This window comes from Aythya marila (genome assembly GCF_965140915.1).
Source record: "Aythya marila genome assembly, chromosome: 1".
NCBI classification, from domain to species: domain Eukaryota; kingdom Metazoa; phylum Chordata; class Aves; order Anseriformes; family Anatidae; genus Aythya; species Aythya marila.
Window position 1 is genome coordinate 143,586,207 of NC_139042.1, and position 22,067 is coordinate 143,608,273.

Consider the following 22,067-nt stretch of genomic DNA (forward strand, 5'->3'; position numbering starts at 1 on the left):
AAGGCAAATTCCTGATTAAACAAGCAGCTGCTCTCTGTCCGCGGGGGAGGCGGCGTTTCTTCAGTTTCATTAGCAAAGGTGCCAAAAGGTTGGATCATTGTGGATGAGCAAGGACAGTGGTGGCTTCTCCGGCTGGAGGCCCAGTGAGGTGGAAGCCAGGTCTGCACCATGCTTTGTCCTCAAAGGGCAAGAGAAAAAGCGAGGTGAGGGTGCACTGCCAGCCAGCCGGCAGTGAGCAGGGTGGGAAGGGGGAGACATTTGCTGGGGTGTAGGATGTGTCCTCTGCCCTTGACCATGGTGGAGGAGGAAGATGGGACCTGAAGAGACCCATTTGCTGTGCCAGCTGCCTTCCTTGGGGGTCCCAGGTGTGGAAACCCTTCACAGCAGTGCAGCCCAGAGTACCTGGCTGGGGCTGGGGCTGCCAGCAAGCACGGCAACTCACCAGGGAGCCTGTCACCCTTCCCTTGTCCTCTCCTGGGCTTGTACCCCCCTAGCTGAGCTGGTCAGAAGGTGATTTCTGCTCTTTGATCTGGGCTGTGACACCAGGGCAAGTCCTCAAGCGGAGGCTGCCATGGCGGGATGAGGTTGCCCCATGTCCGTAGCAGGGTTTAAAACACGATGAATTATAGCCTAGGGAGAAACTCCGAGTGTTTGTAACTTCTGGTACTCTCTGGGCTGAGAATTGGAAATAGCATTTTTTTTCCTGATGAAGAATGATTTTCACCCATTGATGGATAATGTTTTCATTTAGGTTGGCTTTCTTCTTCTTTTGCCTGAATGCTGCAGGTCATTCCCATCTACAGCTTGCAAAAAGCTGCGATGTTCTTGTGAAATACTTCAGAGTCATAAATCAGGTTTTCAGGTCAGCTCTGCTTACCTAGGCTTATCTCAATCCCCTCTTCATATCAGGTTAACCTCTCCTGCCCCTCTTCCCAGCTGCCCTGGCTGCCGCCAGTGCTCTGTGACAGGAAGGGCAGTGGCACCGTCCTTCATCAACAGGGACCAGGGCAGTCCCAACCCACTCAAACAGCCCAAGTGGAAGGTGGAAACAAGGGCTTTGAAACATGACACGTTCGGAAAGTTTAGCCCCAGAGATGGGGGTCATCTTTCTATGTCTTCATGCGGCTGTCCATGAAGAGACTCCACATGCCCCAGCAGGACCGTGGCCTCAGGGCTGGGCGTAGGCTGTCTCCAAGCCCCCAGCCCTGGGGACATCCCCCAGAGGTTGTCCTGAGCCCGCCTCGTGTTCCCCAGCAGCAGGGGCTCGGAGACCAGAGCAGAAGGGGAGGTTTTTGCCCCACAGCCCCCAGTGCAGGGCTAGGCCCTTTGTCCCGAGGATCCTGCCAGGCATGAGGGTGGCTCCCATAGTGCTCCCTGCATGTCTCAGGCACGTTATGTCCCTGGGGCAATCCAGTATTGCTCCAATATGACATGATTCACTGGCTTTTGGCACCTAGGAAGGGTTTTATTGAGAGACAAGATGACAAACAACCTCCGTGGAAAAGGCAGGCATGTAAACCTACTGCCCCCACCCCATGGTGGCGAGGGCTGCTGTCAGCTCTCAGGTGACCAGAGGATATTCATCTGGTGAGTGCTGACACGGGTGAGAAGACCGGATCATGTGGTGGACACGTCCTATCTTCGATCCCGCACGCTGCTCCCGTTTGACCGCGTGGGTACACGAGCACGTCAATAGGAATTTGGCAGGCACATTGGCAGGCAAACCAACAGACAAAACCGAGCTGAACTGTCCTGAGAAAAGCAGCAAACCCAGAGTGCCTGCTGCTGGCACTGCTCACGAGAAGCACTGAGATGGATGCAGAGCCGGGGTCCTGCCATGGGGTCTGTTGGGGCACAGCACCCTGCTGCCACCTCTCCAAGGCCCCAGAGCCACCCACGGGTGGCTGCGGCTGAGCTCTGCGAACCTGGGGCCTTTGCCCTGCCCGACTATGGCTGCTTTCTATTCTTGCTTCCCTGTTGGGGCCACAGTTCAAGGGCTGGGGAGGTATGTGGTAAGGGAGCCAGGGAGAAAGTTCTCCCTCCCCGCTGCACCTCCCTTGCTACCGCCCTGCCACCCACCTGCCAGCCGGGTGGCAGTGTGCTGGGGGAGCTGGTGGAAGGGGAGGGACAGGAGGAGGAGAGAGGGGAGTTTTGGCCTTAACTCTCGCTGTATCTCTTTGGCTCCTGCTGGATTCCCTGCCTGGACGCCGGTGGGACGGGACGGGCTTGCCCGGCAGAGCTCGCCGGGTGCAGGTGAGCTGGGTGCAGGTCTGGTGGCTGTGCTGGTGTCTCCTGTCCAACTCTGCCAGGGGAGAGCTCCCAGCACCACGCAAAGGGAGAGAGGGTGAGAAATAACCAGCTTGGAGCAGCCCGGGGAAGAGGCACTGGAGGCTGCAGCAGAGCAAGAGGAGTCCTCAGGCTGAGAAGAGAGCAGGGCAGAGATGGGGATGGAGGGCAGCGATGGCTGGGTGCGGGTAAATATGGGAGGAAAGGTGCTAGGGCAAGCAGGAAACAGAGACGTCCTCTCCCCCCATCCTGCCCTGCAGAGGTGCTGGCCCTCTGCTGGCACATGGATTTGGGGCTGTGGTTCCTGGAGGTGTGTTCGGCAGTGTGCTGCTGGTTCTTCCTGCTCTGGGTGTCCCCACGTCTGTTCCTGGTTCGGGGTGAAGAAAGGGAGGGCATGGAGAAGGCACAGTCTGTGCATGTGCTAAACTCTGGGCATCAGCGGGTGTGTTTGTGAACAAACCCAGGCAGAGCGCAAGGGGGTTTCATAACACCTGACCCACATCTCCTTAAATCAACAGTGCTTTTAAAGTAATCACTGCTAATCAGGGCTTTCATGCAATGTCATTGGAAATGTTATTGCCCCGCTTCTTCCTCTTTGACAGCCGCTGATAGGAGAGGCTGAACTTTGGACCTGACCTCTGCAGCTCTGCAAGAGCCCAGCATTGCTGGACTCACGGGCACAGATGCAGTCCTCGCCGAGGGCTGGCTGATGAATCCCGTGCCTTGTCCCTGCCTGCCAGTGCTCCTGGGCAGGGCACCAAGCCCACAGGAAAGGTGTGGTGCCCTGCGGTGAGGAGCAGGCACATCTCCTCTTGCAGGCGCAGGATGCCGTGGCAATGGGTGGGTAGGATGCATGTACACATGCACTGCCGCAGGCACTGCTGGCAGCGGGGCACAGAGCCCTCGAAGTCACAGCCAGCAACCTCCTCTCTGCCTGCCCTGATTTTGTGTGTTGTGCCTGTCCTGAGTCTACAAGGCTCAGATTTTAGGTGCTGCAGAGGTTAGGGTTTTCATGCACAACTGCATTTGGGCATGCTCCCCAAATTTGCAGCCCCGGTGAGGTGGCTGCAGGGCTCCGTTTCCATTGCCCAGGACTGTGTCCTATCCCTGTGGGGTCCCCCCCAGCCTGCACATCAGGTCACTGCCTCCTGCTCCTGATCCTGCTCTGGTTGCGTACTATGGGGTCTTGTGCTACCGGGCAGTGGGTACGGCCAAGGTATAAGCTAAGCAAAGGTCTCAGGTGTATTTGATTCAGTGTGAAGGCAGAGAATGGTTTCTGAACACGTTTACATCCTATTTATGGACTTCATTGGTTAGTCTTGAGTTTTTTCTAGGCTACGTACAAAACAACCTGTATATCTGTCCTCTACAGCAGGGACAGTGAACCACGGGCATCGGGAGACTAAGCCAGCAGGGAGAACAACAGCCTATGCTGCTTTTAGCAAGGGATGGGATGCGGGCAACAGGTCCAGCCTCTGCTGGGTGCTGGGCAGGCTCTGGTAACAGAGGGCCGGGCAGGAGCCATTTTGTGCTTCCCGATCTGGGGCTGTGCTCTATGAAGGACAATGCTCATACTCCTCGCAGCTTGCATCACGGATGTATGTGTTGTTAGCATACCCGCAGTCACTCCTCATCTCACTCTTGCTGGTGTCAGTAAGCAGCAAACTCGCCAACTGCAGGAGCGTGGCCCTGGTTTCACACTGGAGGGAATGGAAGCAGGGTCTGAGCCTTGTGGCAGCCTCCTGTGCCCTATGAACCTTGCTGAACAGATGCTTTGAGAATGCCCCGTAGCCCACGCAACCTGCAAGTTGATTAAAAGTTGTAAAGAAGGCAGCTAGCTTTCAACAGCTTGAAAAGCAAGGCATTTTAATTCTGACTGCTGTCCTGGAGCTGATCATTTTTTTCTCTTGCTACACCTTTCCTTGCCCTTCTCCTTCTTGCAGCTGCAGTGAGCAATGCCCCAGCAGTGTTTGGGTTTGGGAGCAGCTGTCCCTATTCATGTCGCTGCTCTCAGACTGTCTGGGAAGCACTTACTGCTAATATTTTCCTGTCCATCTTGCAGATATGACCTACTCCAGCAGCAGCCCTCATGCACTAATCCAGCTGGGTTTGTTCCCTCAGCTGTGCCCTGGCTCTGCTGCTCCTCACAGAGCCCTGACTTTCTGTCCCTGCTCCCTCCTCCTGCCATCAAAATGCGATGCAGGCTTTCAGCTGCTGACCAGCTGCCAGCTCGTATCGTGCAACCAGTGAATTTTCTGCGTCCTCCTGCTCCTCCTTGTGTAACGCAACCTAGCCTTCCTTCTTTCTGATTCCTCCCTCCCCACCTCAGACTGCAGTTTCTGTGCTTGGCTGCTGCTCGTTCCACAACAAACCCAAGAAGCACAAATGCAATGCAGCTGTCTGCAGCATCGCCTGCAATTCCTCCTCCTGCAGCTCAGGCAACCCCTACGAGTGTCCAAAGGTGCTTTAAGTTGTGTGTCATCTGGTAAGCGTTATCTAGTGCTTGTTAGCAATGTCTCAATTGCTGTTTCATTGTTTGCACATAAGATCTTCCTCCTCTCATTTGCCTTGAGATAAAAGAGCAGAAGAGGTCAAACAGACGGCGTTAGCTACCCAGTGGTAGGAGCTCCTGTGTGATGGCACTAGGCTTGGGGGAAGAGCTGCTTCAGGAGAGTCTCTGATGGCTTCTTTCTCCTGCAACAGAAACCCAAGCAGCTTCTTTCTCTTGTTCCTCATCTCATATGAGCAGCCCTCAATAAGCCCTTCTTGCCCTAGGAGTGGTTGAGGTGCCACCACATTTTGCTTTCAAAAGACATTTCATTCTTCTCTCTTTCCAGTTCCTGCCTCCTCCCTTTAATGATAGCCTGCTCCCAAGGGAAGCCAATAAATGTTTATCTCCTGCATCATGCTTTTGGCATGTTGCACTGAAGAGGTGAGCATCCACAGTGCTTCAGGTGTGTCTTTGGCCTTGCTTGCCTTGGGTGGCCATACCTGATGGATCCCGTGCTGGTAGGTGCAGGACAACACGGCCCAAAACTTGTGACCATGGACAGACAGGGCTACCTCCATCAGCTACTGAGGAAGGGACTTGTTTATGACTGCCTGCATGCTGCCTGCCTTTTTTTTAGAATCCAGGTGGGTTCTTATTTTTGCAGCATTAAATCTTGTGGAGAAAAAATTGGGCTGCCTGCATGCACCAAGCCTGTTGCTCTGGGTGGAAGGGAAGCCCTCTCTCCTCTGTGGGAAGAGGACAGGTCATGTCTGCCAGGGGTACTCCAGGCTTCTCAAAGCACTGAGGGATGAAAATAAAGCAAGGCACCTCTGAAAGAAATTGTTGAGGTCTGAGAGAGCTGAGGACAGAAGATGGAGGTGGTGGCTGAATGGGTCCAGGAGAGGGTCAGGATGGCATTTTAGCCATGGGAAGAGCTTTATAGCAGAGGAAAAAATAGGCTGAGAATTAAGAGGATTTTTCTCCAAATTTTGGTAAAGGGAGAGCAGTAAAATCACAGGCAGGCAGTGAGAGGCAAAGTTTTTTCTCCAAACTTGTGTGTTAAGGACAAGAGAATCGAAAGGGAGATGAAAATGCCTGCGTGTTGGGGAGGATGTAACACGGCGGGTGGCTGGGCTGCTGTGGGAGATTCAGATTGTTCCTAGCTGGAAACAAGAAGTTATTTGAGTCCCCATCTGGCCTGAGAACGTATAGGGCAGGAGCACAGTAGGAGCAGACATTCAGGAAAAGAGGCAGGAGGTGTGTGAATAGGCTTTCTCAGAGAAACAGCGGGCAATGCAGAGGAGGGAGATAATGGAGAGGTGTAATGCTGTGTCCTGCTTTGCCTGGGAGGGGAGAAGCTGGAGCTCATGCCACAGAGGGCCCAGATTTTAGGCTCTGGTTTAATCTACCACCTGTACACGGTTTAAAATAGGAACATAAATCCACCAGCACAGGATCTCCCTCTCCGGTCTGTGTTTTCCCAGCCAGTGCCCAAGCTTCTGGCTTTGTGTTGGCCTGGTGTGGAGCCCGTGCTGGGCACAGAGTACCAGCCCTGCTCCAGACATCCCGAGGCACTCGCTGCCTGGAATGGGTGAGAGGAGGTCTGAGCTTGCTCTCCCTCTGCCCTGTGTGAGACAGGCCTAACACAAAAACAGGAAAAACACAAATATTAGCAGAAATAGGCTGGCTCTTGGATCCTCCTTGCATTAAAAGAATAAAAGCAGAGAATTAGCTAAGTCCTCTCCTGTCAGCTTCTCATGACATCCTCAATAAGCCCAGACTTAAGCACCATTGTGCTTGATAATGTGCCCTGGACTGCAGCAAATTGGAACGTGCCAAGGACTGTGACAGATCAAACACGTTTCATTAAGTACGAGTTATTTTTTCTCTCCCATTTGACAGCGCGTGGAGCTCTGCTCCTCTCAGAGACGAGGAGGCTGTGCTGCAGCATCTGAATGAACTGATTAGCCAGCTGGCAGGCCGTGCAGCAGGCGGGCTCCTTGCAGGGGCTGAGAAAAGACTGGCAGCAGGACCTGGTCCTTCCACCTCCCCACCCAGCCCGGCAGGAAAGCTGACTGGAGGGGGCAAAGCTGGGGCCGAGAGCACCGCCGTGCTGGTGAGCTGTTGATGCCCCGCGAGCTCTGCACCAGGCAGCACTTGGTGCTCATGCCCAGACCTCTTTAAATGTGGGGCTGGAGGCCAGAGGGCTGACCCAGCATCCCACTCAAGTGCAGATCCACATGTGCTGTAGGACCTGGTGGGATTGGGGCAGTGCAGGCCATACCTGTAGATAGGTACTTCCTGACATATAGAGCATAAAGGGCTGGGGAAAGAAGGGAGGTTGCTCCCTTAGCGCCTCGGTGCATCTACATTTGGCTCTTGAAGCGGTGGTGCCTGCAATAGTAGTGCCCTATATATAACATTTTATTGGAAATAACTCTAAAAAAAGTCTTTCAGATTTAACAGAGGAACAGAACCTTTCTGTTTCTTTTTTTCTTTTTTAGAACATGCACCTTTATAGCCAGGAAAATGGTTTTCATTGACCCCTGGCTGCCCTCCTCCATGCTTTATGCTCCCCTGCTCTTGCCGCAGCTCCTCTTACTGAAGGCAATGTTAATGCCTTGCGTGAGATTCAGCCACCTGTGCTCAGAGCCTATGGAAACGTGCTGCTGATGTCAAAAGGAATAGGATGGGGTCATCAGCACTAAGGGAGAGGGGGAAACAAAGACCTGGGCACTTAGAGAGCAATTGGTGTATTGCAGTGTGAGGTCTGGTTTCTTTTCTGTGCTTGGATGACAGGCAGGAAGCACACCTTCTGCCAAAAGCTGCTTGCTTTGCTGTGAACATTTACTGAAAGTGGTCTTTTCATGTGCAAGTGTCTTTCTCTGCCCCAGGGCCTGATGTATCCAGCGGGTTAGCATTTAGAAAATCATTCCATTTGCACCGAGCACCTTACAGACACAAATGAGATGCTGATAACGATGCTGTCTGGTGTGGAGCAAGTGCAAACATGGCCCCTTTGGAGGGAGAGGATGGTGTCCTAGTCCCACCTGAGGGTGCCAAAGATTGTTGCATAAATTCAGAGGTCCTATAAAGTGGAGGAAGTCAAGCGTGGTGAGGTATTGCTCATTCAGTCCCTGGGCTGAGCTACCTCTAGACCCATGCCTGGACTTCTCCTGGGACAGAGCTCACTGCAGTGGTCCTGAGGAGACCCAGGGGTAGAGGAAGGGTTAAGCAGTGTGAGTGATGCAGATTCTTGTCCCTGCTGCTCCCTGGTAATGGGGATGTCCCCTTAGGATGCGCAGAGGAAATTATAGATGTGCTATTAAAATACCTATCAAACCAACAGCAAGCTAATGTGAAGAGACAAAGCCCCGGTTTTCTTGCACTCACAGCTGGTGGCAATGGAAGTCTTTAACAGCGATGTTGCTGCTTTGGAGAGATTTATTTCCAGTGTAGCTTCCTAATCCCAACATGGGAACATCTATCCCTTGCTGACAGCAGTCAGGCTTCCAAAGGCTAACTTCTGCTCAGCGATGCCACCAGCCAGAGGCAGCTACAGTTCGGAGCTCCCTGGCACCGTTCATCATCTATCCTCCTTGTGCTAGGTCTGTGCTTTCCAGCTGGACTCTCACGTGCATCCTTACATGAGGTAGCTCATTAGAGCAAGCTTTTGAGGGATATTCTTGTAGCTAAGTCAAAGGGAGCTTCCTGTCTTTACACTTCGGCTTCAGCAGATCAATGTAAAATGTTGTCAACAAGAAGTTTTGGTCTGGCCGGAGTGAGTTTTGGCTAGATTTAGATTGACTAGCCACTTAAAAGGACTCTTTATATGATACAAAATTATATCTTGCAACTAGCAACCACTAACTTGCTTAGTTAGGATGACAAGAAGCATAATTCGTGGTTCAGTATAGGCTGGGGAATGTCTTCCTTCTGCACAGGAAGCACCTCACAGGCCCAGCCACATTCAGTGTGCTCCTCAGACAGAGGATTTGCTCCGTGCTTCCACATCTGGGCTTTTCCCTACTAACCTTTTCATTGCAGGAACTGAGCTTGTCACAGAAGCACAGAATCACCTAGGTTGGAAGAGACCTCTAAGATCACCAAGCCCAACCTCTGACCTAACACTAACCAGTCCTCCACTAAACCATATCACTGAGCTCTACATCTAAACGTCTTCTAAAGACCTCCACAGATGGTCTAAGCTTAGTACATCCCTGCCCAGACCAGAAGCACCTTGCAAGGATGAGGTCTTTTTGCTAATCTCAGGGGTGTTGTTTCCTTTTTTTTTTTATTGTAGGACTGGGCAAAGAGGTGGAGGTTTGATGCTTGTGCCTGTTACCGAAAGGAGCCCAGGTCAAATAAGTACACGTGCATTTTGCTCAGGTGGCAGGCTGCACTGTCATGTAATGTGGTGGCCAGGGGTCTGAAGACGGCACTTCTGGCAATGTGCTGAAACAAGATGATAGGTCACCCTTAGTCAGGCTATTAATCCTTAACATTCCTGTCCTGCCCTCTGCAGCCACTCCAGGAGCCTGTTCAGAGGCAGTTGCTGTATAATACACACGGGGAAGACCAGAGACCCTTCCCCTGTCCCTTCAACACAGGATTTTTGTCCCAGGGAAAATGCTTCTTGCTGATGCCAAATCAGCCATTTTCCAAAGGATGAGGGGAACCCCACGGTGATAGCAGGGACAGATCCATCATGATTGCTGGTCCCCTCCCTCTTCCTCCCAGCAGCAGGTCCCACAGCAGCTCCCTGCATCCCGTGCACTATTTCTCTTTTGTCCCACAGAGCCATGACAAGAGCTGCAGCAAAGGAGGCAGGGCCCAATGGGGCCATTGCAGCTCCCGAAGAGATAAAAAAGGAGCAAATGGAAGAGCGAGGCCAGTGGAGCAGCAAAATGGAGTTTGTGCTGTCTGTGGCCGGTGAGATCATTGGTCTGGGCAACGTGTGGAGGTTCCCCTACCTCTGCTACAAGAACGGCGGTGGTAAGTTCGCAGCATGCATCAATTGTTCTTGGTCTGTGGGCACTGCAAGACACACTCGTGTCCGGATCTATTTCTCCTACACATTTTGTGCCCCCATATGCAATCCCTTAGTGGCTCCTCCAGCAAGTTGGCTCCTGCCAAAGCCAGGAGCTGAGCAGCACTGGGAGGTGAATCCAGCTCCCCGCTGGGTTCTGGCTCTCAAAGCAGCTCTCCCAGCTTTGGATGACAGATTGGTCTTTTAGGGAAGCCCTTCCTGTAACTCTTCAAGGCTCTTGGGCATTTAGAGACACAGATTATCTCCTGAAATGACCAGAAAGGTGTGAGGGTTCAGAAAACCAGCAGCAACCTCCTTCTACATCAGTCCCTTTCCCACCCTGTCTGCCACCCCAACTTCTCTTGTGCCCTTGCTGTGGAGGAAGAAAGGCTCTGGTGGTGCTGGTATACTTGCCAAAGCCTAGTACTGCCTTCCTGGCACCTGGGAGCCTGCTTCCATCTCCAGGGCACTTATCTCCCACCAGCTCCTCTCACTGTGCTGGCTGCCCTGTGGTTATGAGGGAAACACAGCGTTTTATTGTGTCAGTGTAACTCAGTTGACTCCAGAAGCAACAAAGGGGACCAGATAACCACAGCTGAAGGGAAGGATTTTCGCAGAGGATGGGAAGAAGGACACTAATGCCTCTTCCCGAGGAGCAGCTCTCCTGGTTGTCAAACCACAGAAGGGAAATTTATTCCCAGGAAGAATCTGTTCCTCTTCTCCATTTTTTTTTATTTCTTTCTTGTGTCACTACCCCTTTCATAATAACAATGCAATAAAATCATTGTGTGGTTAAACATTATAATGTAACTGGGAAGTAGGAAGGGAATAACAGACTGTCACCAATTTTTCTTAGCCCGTTCCCCCTCCTTTAAGCATCTTTTCCCTGCGGGCCATGTCACAAAGGCCCTTCTTTCCCAAGGTGCTGTGAGCTGTCACCAGTGGATTACTGACTCAGCTGTTGTTCAGCCCAGGACTACCAAATTCCTGTCCCCTGCGCTGTTACTGGAGTTTTTCCAAATCAAGCTGGAGTCAATACAATGTCTCCTCTGAGCCAAATGGGGGTTGGATAGGAAGATGGTTTAAGAAAATTAAAAAAGTTTTTACGTGAACCTGGGACGTTTTTTAGCAGGTCCTCCAGTCTCCCTCTCTGAGGTTTTGATGACAGGCACTGTGGGCAACAAAAGCAAGTCGGAATGGCACAGGAGAGTAAACACTGGTGTTGCACCTCATTGAACAGCCCATTCTGCAGTGATGCCTTGAGAGAAATATTTTTTGCGTGGAAAAGGCTCCCTGGGCTCAGATGATATCTTTGCATAGTGCGTGCCTATGGCATCTGGTTCAGTAGTCTTTGCAACTTCTATGTTAATTAGTGTGGAAAGGCTACTTTGTTCATATTAGATGTCCATATGATATACATATATATATATATTTAAATTAAACTACTCTGGAATATCTAATGCTGACATTCAGAGGTCATCAAGGCTAGGCTTGGGAAAGATTGGGATGGGAGAGTCTTTCCCTCCCAACTCACACACTGCCATTGCAGAAAACAGAAGGCGTATTTCTCTCTCTGGTGCTCCAGAGAACTAGTTGGCCAACAAACTAGTGTGGGATGATACACAGTCTCTCCCATGCCACTAAAAGATATTCTCACCATAGGTAAAGTCCTTCAAGTTGTTGCAAAAAAAGGCATTTGCCATCTATAACTGCTCCACCGCTCCCAAACTGGAGAATGGCGTCCTGTCACCTTTCTCCACCTTCAGGTGCAGTGAAACAGTTATAAAGCTGTAAAGACAGATGCCATAAAAGCAGTTGTGCTACCTTTTTGTTAAGCAACCAAGTGTCTGGTTTCATTTTCAGGTTTGATCTAATTGCTCAGCATTATAGAGTCATAGACTCATAAGGAAAGAGGGCTCATTTCTGGGGGCTTCAGTCAGGGTTGAGCCTCCTCCAGTGAAGCAGAAAGCTGGGGAAGAGATTGCAACCGGAGTTTTAGCTGGTGACAACCCTGGCAAGGTTAAGGGAGACAAGACAACAGAGGTGTGAGAAGACCCTCATTGCTCAGAGACTAAAGTGGATCATGTTCTGAAACTCAGTATGAGAGGAGAGGGTCCGGGCCCTGCTGAAGGGCTCGTCCATGTGCAGGATAATAAAGCTGTCTTGTAGATTTGGCATGCAGATGCCTTGTAACATCGCAGGAGCAGCTGCCCCTGGTTTATCACAGGCAGTTCCCACTCCCTGCTCTGCAAACCTGGGTGGAAGCTGTGAGCTGGCCTCCCTGCCTCCAGCCCCAGGTCCCCTGCAGCTACGGCACAGCTGTGTTTAGGGGAAATCTGGATGTTGCTTGTTATTGTAACATTGCTGGCTTAAAAACAAGAGGAAACGTTCCTAATTGCTAATTATCCTTCATGGGAGGGAATTTCAGCATGAATGGCTGTGCTGGCAGGGGAGGAGTGGGCCTGGGGACAAAGCCTGGTCCTGCTGAGGAAAGGGCCCTCCTCTCTGCTGCCCACACCAGCGCTGCTCCCCAGGCACTGGGGGTGGGAGAATGATGGGGAGAAAGTCTGAGAGATGACAGAAGGGAGGAAAGCAGAGAGACTGAGATCTCAGGAGCAGTTTTGAGCAGAACAACAAAAGTGCTGGTGGCAGCATAACCAAAAAGAAGAGGAAAAAGGAAAAAAAAAGTTGAGCATAGCATAATAATAATAATAACAACAATAAATAACAATAATTATTATTATTAATTATTATTATTAATTATTATTATTAATTATTATTTTATTAATATTATTTTAGTCTTTTTTTTTTTTCTGCAGTGATTTTGTTGGCTTTTGTTTCTGGGAAAACAACTGCTCTCTCTCCGTTACATCAAGAGTTAATCCAAGGGTCATTTCAGGCCAATTTCTCTTGAGCTGTTTCTCTATATTGTAATGAGAAATTGAAGAGAGAAGTTAAACTTTTTAATTTTGAAAATGATGGAAAAATGCTCTTTAGCCATCCCCCTACTTCCATCCTTTCAGTGCAAGCTACTTGTCAAATTTGATGTGAAATTTGTCTCAAGCAAATCTATACCCCAGCAAATTTATTATTTACCAGGAAATGTCACCATCCCCCAATTTCGTATCCTCTGGGCAAGTGGGAGTTTTGCTGTGACTCCCGGGACAGGCATAACTAATGTGGTTATGTGAAACGAGGGCTCCTTCTGCTTTACCTGGCTCCTGCTGAAAGCCAGCAGGAGGTGGGGGAGTGACGACAGGGACAACTCCTCCAGCGTGGTCTTTTCCCTTCTCCTCACCCGACTACTCCCTACCTCTGGGTTCTGGCCAATACCAAACACCAAAGTACCGCAGTAGCACAAGACAGGTCATTTTTCCAAGAAATGAGGGAGTTAGAGACCTTGCTCTTTTGCACGGGCCACGCAGTTAATTCAGAGAAATATTTGTGTTTATCTAGACGATTCCAACTGTGGCCACAGGTACCTGGCAAGGGGTGTGTGTGGGGTAAGGTTTTACAGATGTTCCTGAGGCAGCATCTCACCCATCTCTGCAGGAGCCTTCCTCATCCCTTACCTCATCTTCCTCTTCACCTGCGGGATCCCCCTGTTCCTCCTGGAGACGGCGCTGGGACAGTACACCAGCCAGGGAGGGGTGACTGCCTGGAGGAAGATCTGTCCCATCTTCGAAGGTGAGTCAAATTGCAGGAATTGCTGGCAGCACTTTCTGGCAGGTAGTGACTCAGACCTCTTTTGGAAATCTTCTTATTCTGGTTCTTCTTATTTTCCTTTTTTTTTTTTTTTTTTATTCCTCCTTATTTTATTATTTTTTACTTTTTTTTTTAATTTATTTTCCCCTCCCATCCTCTCTCTACCAGCCTCATTTTCTCTCCTGGTGCCTGTGCAGGGGCAGCAATACCACGACTCTTGTAGGTGACTGAGGGCAAGTGGTGCTGGCTCAGTGCTGACAACCAGTTTTAAACAGATGTATTTGGGCTTCCTGACCCAATGAATTTTCTGGTGTCCCAGTGAGTGACAGGCCTAAGCAGGACCAGGGGCCAGAGCTCAGCAGTATCTGCACTTTTGCCCCAACTCCACGCTTTATGCATGGTGTACATCAGCACTATGAACCCTTTTTCCCTGAGTCTTTCCAGAAGGAAGAAACTCACCTGCATTTCTTCACTGTCAGGGCTACAGCTGGTTTTCCTTCAGGAGACACAGTGCAATACAGTAACACATTAGTACTACAAAAATGTTTTCTCGACAGGGAAAGGTTTTCTCTCTCTGTTCCACCATAGAGCTGTCTTAGAGATACCAACAATGTTTCCTGCCTTCATGCACAGTCATAAAATGCTTTCCCTTTCCCAGAGGTAGGTCTCATCCTGTTCTCTAGGGACCCATGTGGTTGGCATTGCACCCTTCTTACCACAGTACAGACTGTGTCTTTTCTGGGGCTAAGCTCGACACGTAGCTGGTTGGCATCTGTCTCAAAAGCCTTTGCTTTCCTTCACAGGACTTGGATATTCTGCACAAGTCATTGAGTCCTATCTGAACATCTATTACATCATCATCCTGTCCTGGGCACTCTTCTACCTCTTCAGCTCCTTCACCGCAGTGCTGCCGTGGGCCAGCTGCAATAACCCCTGGAACTCAGGTACACTTTCCTATGGATGGCTTCTGGTGGAGCAGGTGGAAACTTGCCTTTCGAGCTGAATCCCCTTCCCAATTCCCCCAAATTATCTGGATTTTGTAGAAAATGTTTTTTATTTGTCTAAAAAAATGTTTTAGCTGTAGATGAATGTCATGGTTTCTGGCATTGCTTTGTAGTTGTAATATGGGTGTCACAGAGAGGTGCCCAGAGGTCTCATGAGGTGCTCTGTGGTCAGGGACTCCAGCGAAGGCAGCTGTCGTCATTCACCTTGGGCAGCTGCCAGGAGTGACAGGTCCGTCCCTGTGTTTAGCAGTAGGGGACAAAACTGTTTCTGCATGGAGATATTTTGGTCATTGAGATTTCACTGAAAAACCCACATTTTCTTGAAAGTGAGAGAGGTGGATCAGGAGGGTTTTTAAACGAATCTAGTGTCCTCCTCACAATGCAGGAGCATTTCATTAGCTTTGGCACAACAATTTATCTCACAATTGCCTTATGCTACCCTGCTACTTCAGAGCTACTGGAGCAGCTGCTGTCACATACCAAACTGTTTTCCTTCACATGCTCAGCTTTTGGCTGAGTTGGTCCAGGCCCTTGTGGAGGATTTGCCAGTACAAGTCTTCCAGTGCAGGAACCAGGAAAACAAAACTCCTAAGGCACTCTTCTTCTGGATTAACCTCATTGTGCTGGCCACAGTTCACAAAACTGTGACCAGCAGTGATAACCTGGCTTTGGTTTTGTTCAAGGCACTCGGGCTGTGAAGATGGGGTAGATGTGAGTCAACCTTCATGGATCAGATGCCCTGATAGGCCTTTTTTTTTTTTTTTTTAACCAAGTTGAACAGGTTGTTTTGTTTTCAGTGCAAAGCCAAGCTGGAAAGGGCTTTTGCAGCAGTTTAGTTCCCTCCCTTTTTCTCTGGGCTGTAATGATTCATTTCTGTGATGTGTTAAACTTCCCCGCCCTATGGGCCATTCACTCACAGCTTCCTCTGCCCCTGCATCCCAGGAGAGGTAAGCAGCCTTGTCAATAGAGGATCTGATTCCTTCAGCTCTCCCAGCATGGTTTGGGTGTGAGGAAACCACAGATGTTCGCTTCACGTGCAGAAGCTTCCCAGCCACAGCTGGGCTTCTCCTGTTTTCCTGTGGATTATCTTTTGCTTGCCAAATGCATGACGAGGTGCATTTCTTGGATGCATGGCATGTCCTCTGTTTTTAGCAGTTTTACGCTAAGTGACAGGGTTGGGGGTGGGCTAGCAGGACACGAAGGCAGCTGTGGTGCATGTGTGAATATATACCTGTATGTGTGCATAGCAGGTGATGTGTAGTTCAGGAGGTGAATGGGATTTTGTATCCTGGTTACTTGTAGTGGTTATCCCACAATAATATACATCTTGCAGCCATCTGTTTTCCCTTTGGCTAGGAATTGCTCTCCCCTTCCCTCTCTCCTTCCTCTCTTTGGCTACTCCTGGACTGGAACTTGCAGCTGGGTAGAGCCAGTCCTTTATGAGATGCTTAATGAGATACAAGGGTTTAATGAGATGCTCAATAGCATGGAGTGAAGAGTCTGTGTGCAGTCAGCATGAGGGTTAGGGTGCAGAGGGGAAGGAGCATCCCTCATGGAGGAGCCTTGGAGAATTTCTCTGGCTCATTGGCTTCCTTTTCTTTTGGTAGATCTCTGTGTGGACTTTCTGAATAAATCCAGCTTGGACAACAGGACCATGCCTGCGAACGCCACCTCCCCAGTGGTTGAGTTTTGGGAGTATGTGATCACTTTCCCTTGATTCAGGCTCCACTCTCATCCAAAGGCTGAAGCTGTAGGAATACCCCAGGGTGGGGGGTTTCCAGTAAGGCCAAGTGAGATGCCATGGGTCAGACCCAGGGGAGCACAATGCATGGAGCTGCCAAGGAGATCATCACAGATCCCAGGGGCATGAGGACTAGACGCACCCCAGAGGCTGCTTGCACTGAGCAGTAATGTGCACACATTCTGGCACTGACGTGCCCAGGTGAAAAAGAAGCCCCAAAAGAGGATGAGGACTTGCTGTAAGGGTGTGCTTGCGTTGGGTGCAGCAGGCTGTCCTTGGCAGGCAAGCACGAGAGGCCAGAGCAGACTGAACAGTGAAACAGAAAGGGACAGAAGTGCCATTTCACTTCTTCTGTCCATGTATTTATTGGTGCCAAAGAAAAGAGGTCCATCGGGCTGCTCAGGGAGGTCTGACTATGGGCCTGGAAGCCATAAAACACCTCTGCATGCCATAATACACCTCTGAAAGAGGGGTCGTGCATCAGGCCAGACAGGGTCCCAGAAGGGCTCCTTGCTGCATCCCAGAGAGGCTGAAATGGCCACAGAGCCATGCTGCTCCTTCTCACTGAACTGAGGAAGGTCTCATAAGGGAGGGGGTGCCAGAGGCTCAGCCTCAGCAGGGATTTTTTCATCTATGGCCCTTAAAGCACCTCTGAGAGGGGTGAGTGCCCTTAGTCCTTTGCAGCCAGCACAGGGCACAGAGGTGAGGTGTTGTGGACAGTCTGCTAAGTCTCTTGATGGGGGTAATTTGGCAGAGGTCTGTATGGATTAATGGGATCTGGGGTGTTAATGTTTCTCTCCCTGTCCCCGGACACCGGCAGGAAGCGAGTCCTGGGGCTCACGGACGGTATTCACAAACTGGGCACTGTGCGCTGGGAGCTGGCTCTGTGTCTCCTGCTGGCGTGGATCATCTGCTACTTCTGCATCTGGAAAGGGGTCAAGTCCACAGGCAAAGTAGGAACAGAGACTGTCCTCCTGGTCCATAAGCCTCCTTGTATCCGTCTTACATTTCTTTCCCAATCTCTTTCCCCTTTTCATGAAGTAGAGGCAGGTGACAGCACCAAGGTCAAACCTAAAACCTCATTTTTGACTAGGTCTTCTTCAGCGTTAAGCTTCCTATCCCTGGCAATAATTAAACACTTAAGCAAAATAGACAAGCCTCCGCCTGTAACCATCTCAGTGAATAGATCGTGAATCTCTCCTGCTCCTTCATCCTGCAAAATAATGGGGTGGGAGGGATGTCTTTGTGCTCTCCTTTTATTCTCCCCTGTGGGTTTTGGCTCAGCAGGTCACTTTGTGCATACTGCTAGTGAGGCTGGAGCCCTGCTGGTGTTGATCTCATAGGTCAGGTGAACTGGTTGTCCTTTTGGGGTCGATGAGTGTGGTGTGCCTTGGGGTGGGTGTTAGGGACGCTGCTATGGCCTCAACTTGTTTGGGACCTCCTTTCTTCCTGGAGATGTGGTGGGATGGGTGGGTTATTAACTAAGGGTTGAGTCCTGTGGGTGGCCAGGGGATGTCTCAGGAACAAAGGGAGGGGAACCAATTTTTTTCAGCAACCTTTTTCCTCCAAATCACTACACCTAATATTGGCAGATATTCCCTGTAGTACTGGACACCCACATTTCAGTGTCAAATCCCCCTTCCCACCTTCAAACCACACAAGGCACCTATTTTAACAGGGCAAGAATAGAGCTTGCTCTGCTGGCTAGGTTTCTCCTAGACTGCCAGTGCCTCTTGCTGATGTTGACCTGCTCTCCACCACTTCCGAAGGAGGAAGAGCCAGGTTCCCCATCTGTGGGGCGAGGGGGTGCTCTGCATCAAATCTTAAATCTCTGATGCTCCTTGTAGGCTGGTCTGGAGATGACAGTGCCCTCTTCACAAGAGATACCCTTCTGATATTGAGGGGATGGGTCTGAAAGGCTGTTTGATGTGCACGGAAGTGTCATCGAGTTGTCCCAGGTTCCCCTGAGCTCTCAGACCTCTCCCCAACGAGTCTCTCCTCTGGAGATATGGCCTTGCCCTGTGGGAGAAGGCTGAAGAAGTTCATTTGGGCTGGCTGGGCCAATTGGTTTCAGCAGGCAGCCCAGAAGGTGAGAGGAAACAGTGAGCGCAGTGAATAGCTGTAATGCTTTTCCTGGGACCACAGGGGATTTTTCCATCACAGGTTTTGGGATACAGGACCTACTTTTTAATAGCCAGATGTTATGGGCATGATGCAGTAACACAGGGGTGGGTTTCTCAGTCATGAGACATGCCTCAGGCGAGACAGGGTAGTTGTCTCCTCTGCAGGTAGTCATATTGAAATTTGCAGGGGCACTGTCAAAAAATGCAGCTCCTTTCTACTTTTTCCTCACTGACAGCGTAGTAGGATAGGCAGTAGGGAGGTACCAGAAGCTCTATGTGCATAATTCTGTTCACCAGTTGCAGAGTAAACAGGACGCCGTGGTTGACTGCCAGGCTGCACTGATCTGATAACCCTTCCAGACCTTGTATTTGTGCTTCTGTGATTTAAGGAGTCTGAGCTTAAAGAAACAATGGTGACCTCTGGAAAATAATTGTGTTCAACTCCACAAAGACTCATTTTCATTAAAACCCTTTTCCTTTCATGCATTTTGCCCACCCTTGTACTTTTTCCATGTTTCCTTTCCTTATGCATCCAGCTGATGTGTATAAATGCCCCGCAGAAGTGATTTCTGAAGGTAGATTTTCATACTTGTGCCAAAAGTGCTCATATTCTACTTCAGTAAGGGAACAGTAAGAGTGCCACACACTGTGACTTATTTGACCAACAGTCATTATGCAGCAGCAACTTTGTTTTAAACCCCTCACTATGAATCCATAGAGTAAACAAGCCTGCGTATTACTTGGATGAATTTTAGTAATGAATACCTGTTAGGAAGTTGCAGCTTGCTTGCAAAGAAACAAAAATGTCAAGCTAGTCAATGGATTAGAGATGATTAATTCTGATTTAATATTTGTTTACTTCACACACAAGATGTGAAAAGAAAGCTTTACATGAGCAATGGTCCATGTCTCCTTGAAAAGCTTTGAGGTTCTTGGTGCCCCCATTTTTTACCTGTGAGCTCAGAAGCGATGAGGGAACCACATGAGCATGCTCTGGAAATGAGGTGTCTCAAATTGGACACAAAAAGTTGCTATTTAATTTGGAAAGCCCTTGCTGGGAATGGGATCATTTTAATAACTCCTCATTAAAACTCCGTGACAGGAGGAAACCCAGGTTTCTTTTGCAGCTCTAGAAAGATGAAGAGAACAGCTTGAGAGCAGGGAAATGATGATGGCTGGAAGGAGAAAATAGCAAGAGCAACCAGTGGCACAGCCTTGGGTGAGGAACAAAATGCAGATTAACTAAGCCACTGCTGAGATCTAACCTTGATTAATCCCTTCCCTACCCCACGACTACATCAGCAGTAGCAGCTAAGGCCGGTGGCAGAGCCAAGGCTGGTGTGTAGGGTGGGGGCTGCAGATGAGAGGAGCCGATACCTGCACCCCATCCCCGCTGACCATCTCCCCTGTGGTTTCCTCACATCCACAGGTCGTGTACTTCACCGCCACCTTCCCCTACGTGATGCTGATCATCCTGCTGGTGCGGGGAGTCACGCTGCCAGGTGCTGCCGAGGGGATCATCTTCTACCTGAAGCCGGACATCTCCAGGCTGGCAGACCCGCAGGTGGGTGGGCGCGGGCCCTTGGGGCTGCTGCTGCGTGAGGATCTGGCTGTCTGCCCTGAAGGGGGACCTTCAGACCTCTGCAAAGAGCCGAGAGGGGTCTGTCCCCCATCCAGCACAGCCTTTCTGCTTGGGCGCACAGCACGTGGGTCGTTTCCACTCACAGGCTCGCCGAAAGCAGCACAGCACATGAAATATTCAGCGCGGAGCAGATGGTCCTGCTGGTTCTTAAAGACAAATAATTAGGGAAAGGTGGGGTGAAAACAATTTACCACTTCTTGTTTCTTCTGGTCCTCTTAGAGCATTGTTTGGCAAGGACAGGGCCCTCCTGAGACGCGTTGCACGCTGACAGTGCATGCTGGAGCCGGGCAGTGGGTTCGCTTCCCCTGTCCCAGCTGGGCAGCACCCTTGGGGGCTGCAGACCCCCCTCCAAGGAGCCCCTGGTGTCTTCTCTCTGCCTCAGCAGGCTGCCTCCCATTCCCAATGGGCTCAGCAATGCCCCACATGCCTGTGCCATCCCCGGGAGGTGTCAGTGCAGCCCCCCCGCCCTCGAGAAGAGCATTTAAACACCGCCGCTGCTAATTATTCCACCACCAAATTTTCTCATGGTGGCTGCCAAGCAATATGCTTAGCCCACAGCCCCAGCTTACCTCCCGCATCTTCCCAGATGGCCGAAGCCCCAACTGCTCCCAAACCAGCTGCCAAACACACTGTCTTCCCCCAAATGGCTTTCAGATGCAATTATGTGTTGTCAATACAAAATCTGCAGTGCACCGAGCGCGAGAGCCAGCTGAACATAAATGGCATTTTAATATCAAAATAAATAACAGGGGGGCGACGGGGGCTGAATGTGTTTTATTCATGGCCAGAGCTTATTCAGAGAAAGCCTCCCTGTCTTTTAAAAGCTAACCAAAGCTGACATGGTCTATCTAGGCTGCTGCAAGGCAGTGCGGCAGGGGTGAGGGATTCTGCTGCTGATTTTAGGCAGAGTGTGAAGTTTGGGTGTAAAGGAGGATGTGTGCGTGTGCCCATGCCTAAAGGGCTCCCGTGTATGTGTGTATCTGCTAAAGATTCATGCAGATTCAAGTGCAAGCACCCAGGCTGGGATTTTCTGAAGGCTGCCAAATTGCAGCTGCCTGCCTGTTTGCAGCTGGAGGCTGCTTAGAGGGAAAAGACAGCGAGGGGGAGCGCACAGACAAACAAAGAGGTGGGCTGTTTTCCTTCTTGCTTGCTACCTTGCAGCTCGGGCAGGGCCAGGTTCACCCTGCAATGCACCAGGACAGCAAGGGACCCTCCACAGGGCACAGGGCTGGAGCAGAGGTGGACGAGCCCACTCAGTTTTCCCATGCAATGCCAGGGCACCCCTCAAACCTGAAATCTGTTTGTTCTGCCCTGATGGAGAGGTTGTTGCCAGACAGGGCACAGCCACTTGTTTAATTTTGTTGCCAGGTCTGGAGACCACTGCCCTTCTCTGTTCCAGGTCTGGATGGATGCAGGCACTCAGATCCTCTTCTCCTATGCCATTTGCCAGGGGTGCCTCACAGCTCTGGGCAGCTACAACAAATATACCAACAACTGCTACAGGTAAGGGGAGCCTGGGCTCCTGGCAGCCTTCTGGAAATTTGCTGCACCTGAGGAAGGCTCCATCCCCAGGGGAGACCTTGGGTCGTGCTCTTTTGCATGAGGAGGTGCTCGGAGTTTGGAAGCTGCAGAGAACACAGCACAGGGATGGAGAGGGGCTATGGGAACACAGAAAACCAGAAAATTGTTTTAGAAGTGCTCCCTTGCATGAGTCAGCTTGGAAATGGGAGGGATTAGAGGAGGAGGAATGGAAGTGGAGAATGTGTCCAGCCAGCGTGGAGACACCACGGGCTGTTTTGACAGGGTGAGCGAATGGTAGGTTGCGTGGCCAGCTCTGCTGTCCCTTGCTGGGCAGGGGAGATGGTACAAAGATGATGATTGCTGGGCCCTCTGTCTCCAGTGCTTTACTAGCAGCAGGGTAATGTACTACCAGTGGCATTTTGATCCTATCAAGGAGATTAACTGAGCCTGTCTGGCCTCCTCCTTGCCCTTGGACTGTTTTCTCCATGGCCTGACATGAAGCTCAGTGAAGCCATCAGGACCATT

At 50.6% G+C, this 22,067-nt stretch overlaps 1 protein-coding gene across 1 annotated transcript in view; it reads left to right on the top strand.

Annotated features, from left to right (window-relative positions):
* The first annotated feature begins 2,070 nt into the window (after positions 1–2,070).
* The window catches only part of LOC309878138 (sodium- and chloride-dependent betaine transporter-like), a 32,060-nt gene continuing 12,063 nt past the window's right edge, over positions 2,071–22,067 (top strand). Inside the window, exons 1-8 of the mRNA XM_082760338.1 lie at positions 2,071–2,253; positions 9,576–9,772; positions 13,359–13,493; positions 14,315–14,455; positions 16,123–16,210; positions 17,077–17,209; positions 19,809–19,943; positions 21,421–21,524. Of these exons, the coding sequence (XP_082616464.1) occupies positions 9,580–9,772; positions 13,359–13,493; positions 14,315–14,455; positions 16,123–16,210; positions 17,077–17,209; positions 19,809–19,943; positions 21,421–21,524 (929 nt within the window). The 5' untranslated portion in view covers positions 2,071–2,253; positions 9,576–9,579. The remainder of the gene's footprint in view (positions 2,254–9,575; positions 9,773–13,358; positions 13,494–14,314; positions 14,456–16,122; positions 16,211–17,076; positions 17,210–19,808; positions 19,944–21,420; positions 21,525–22,067) is intronic.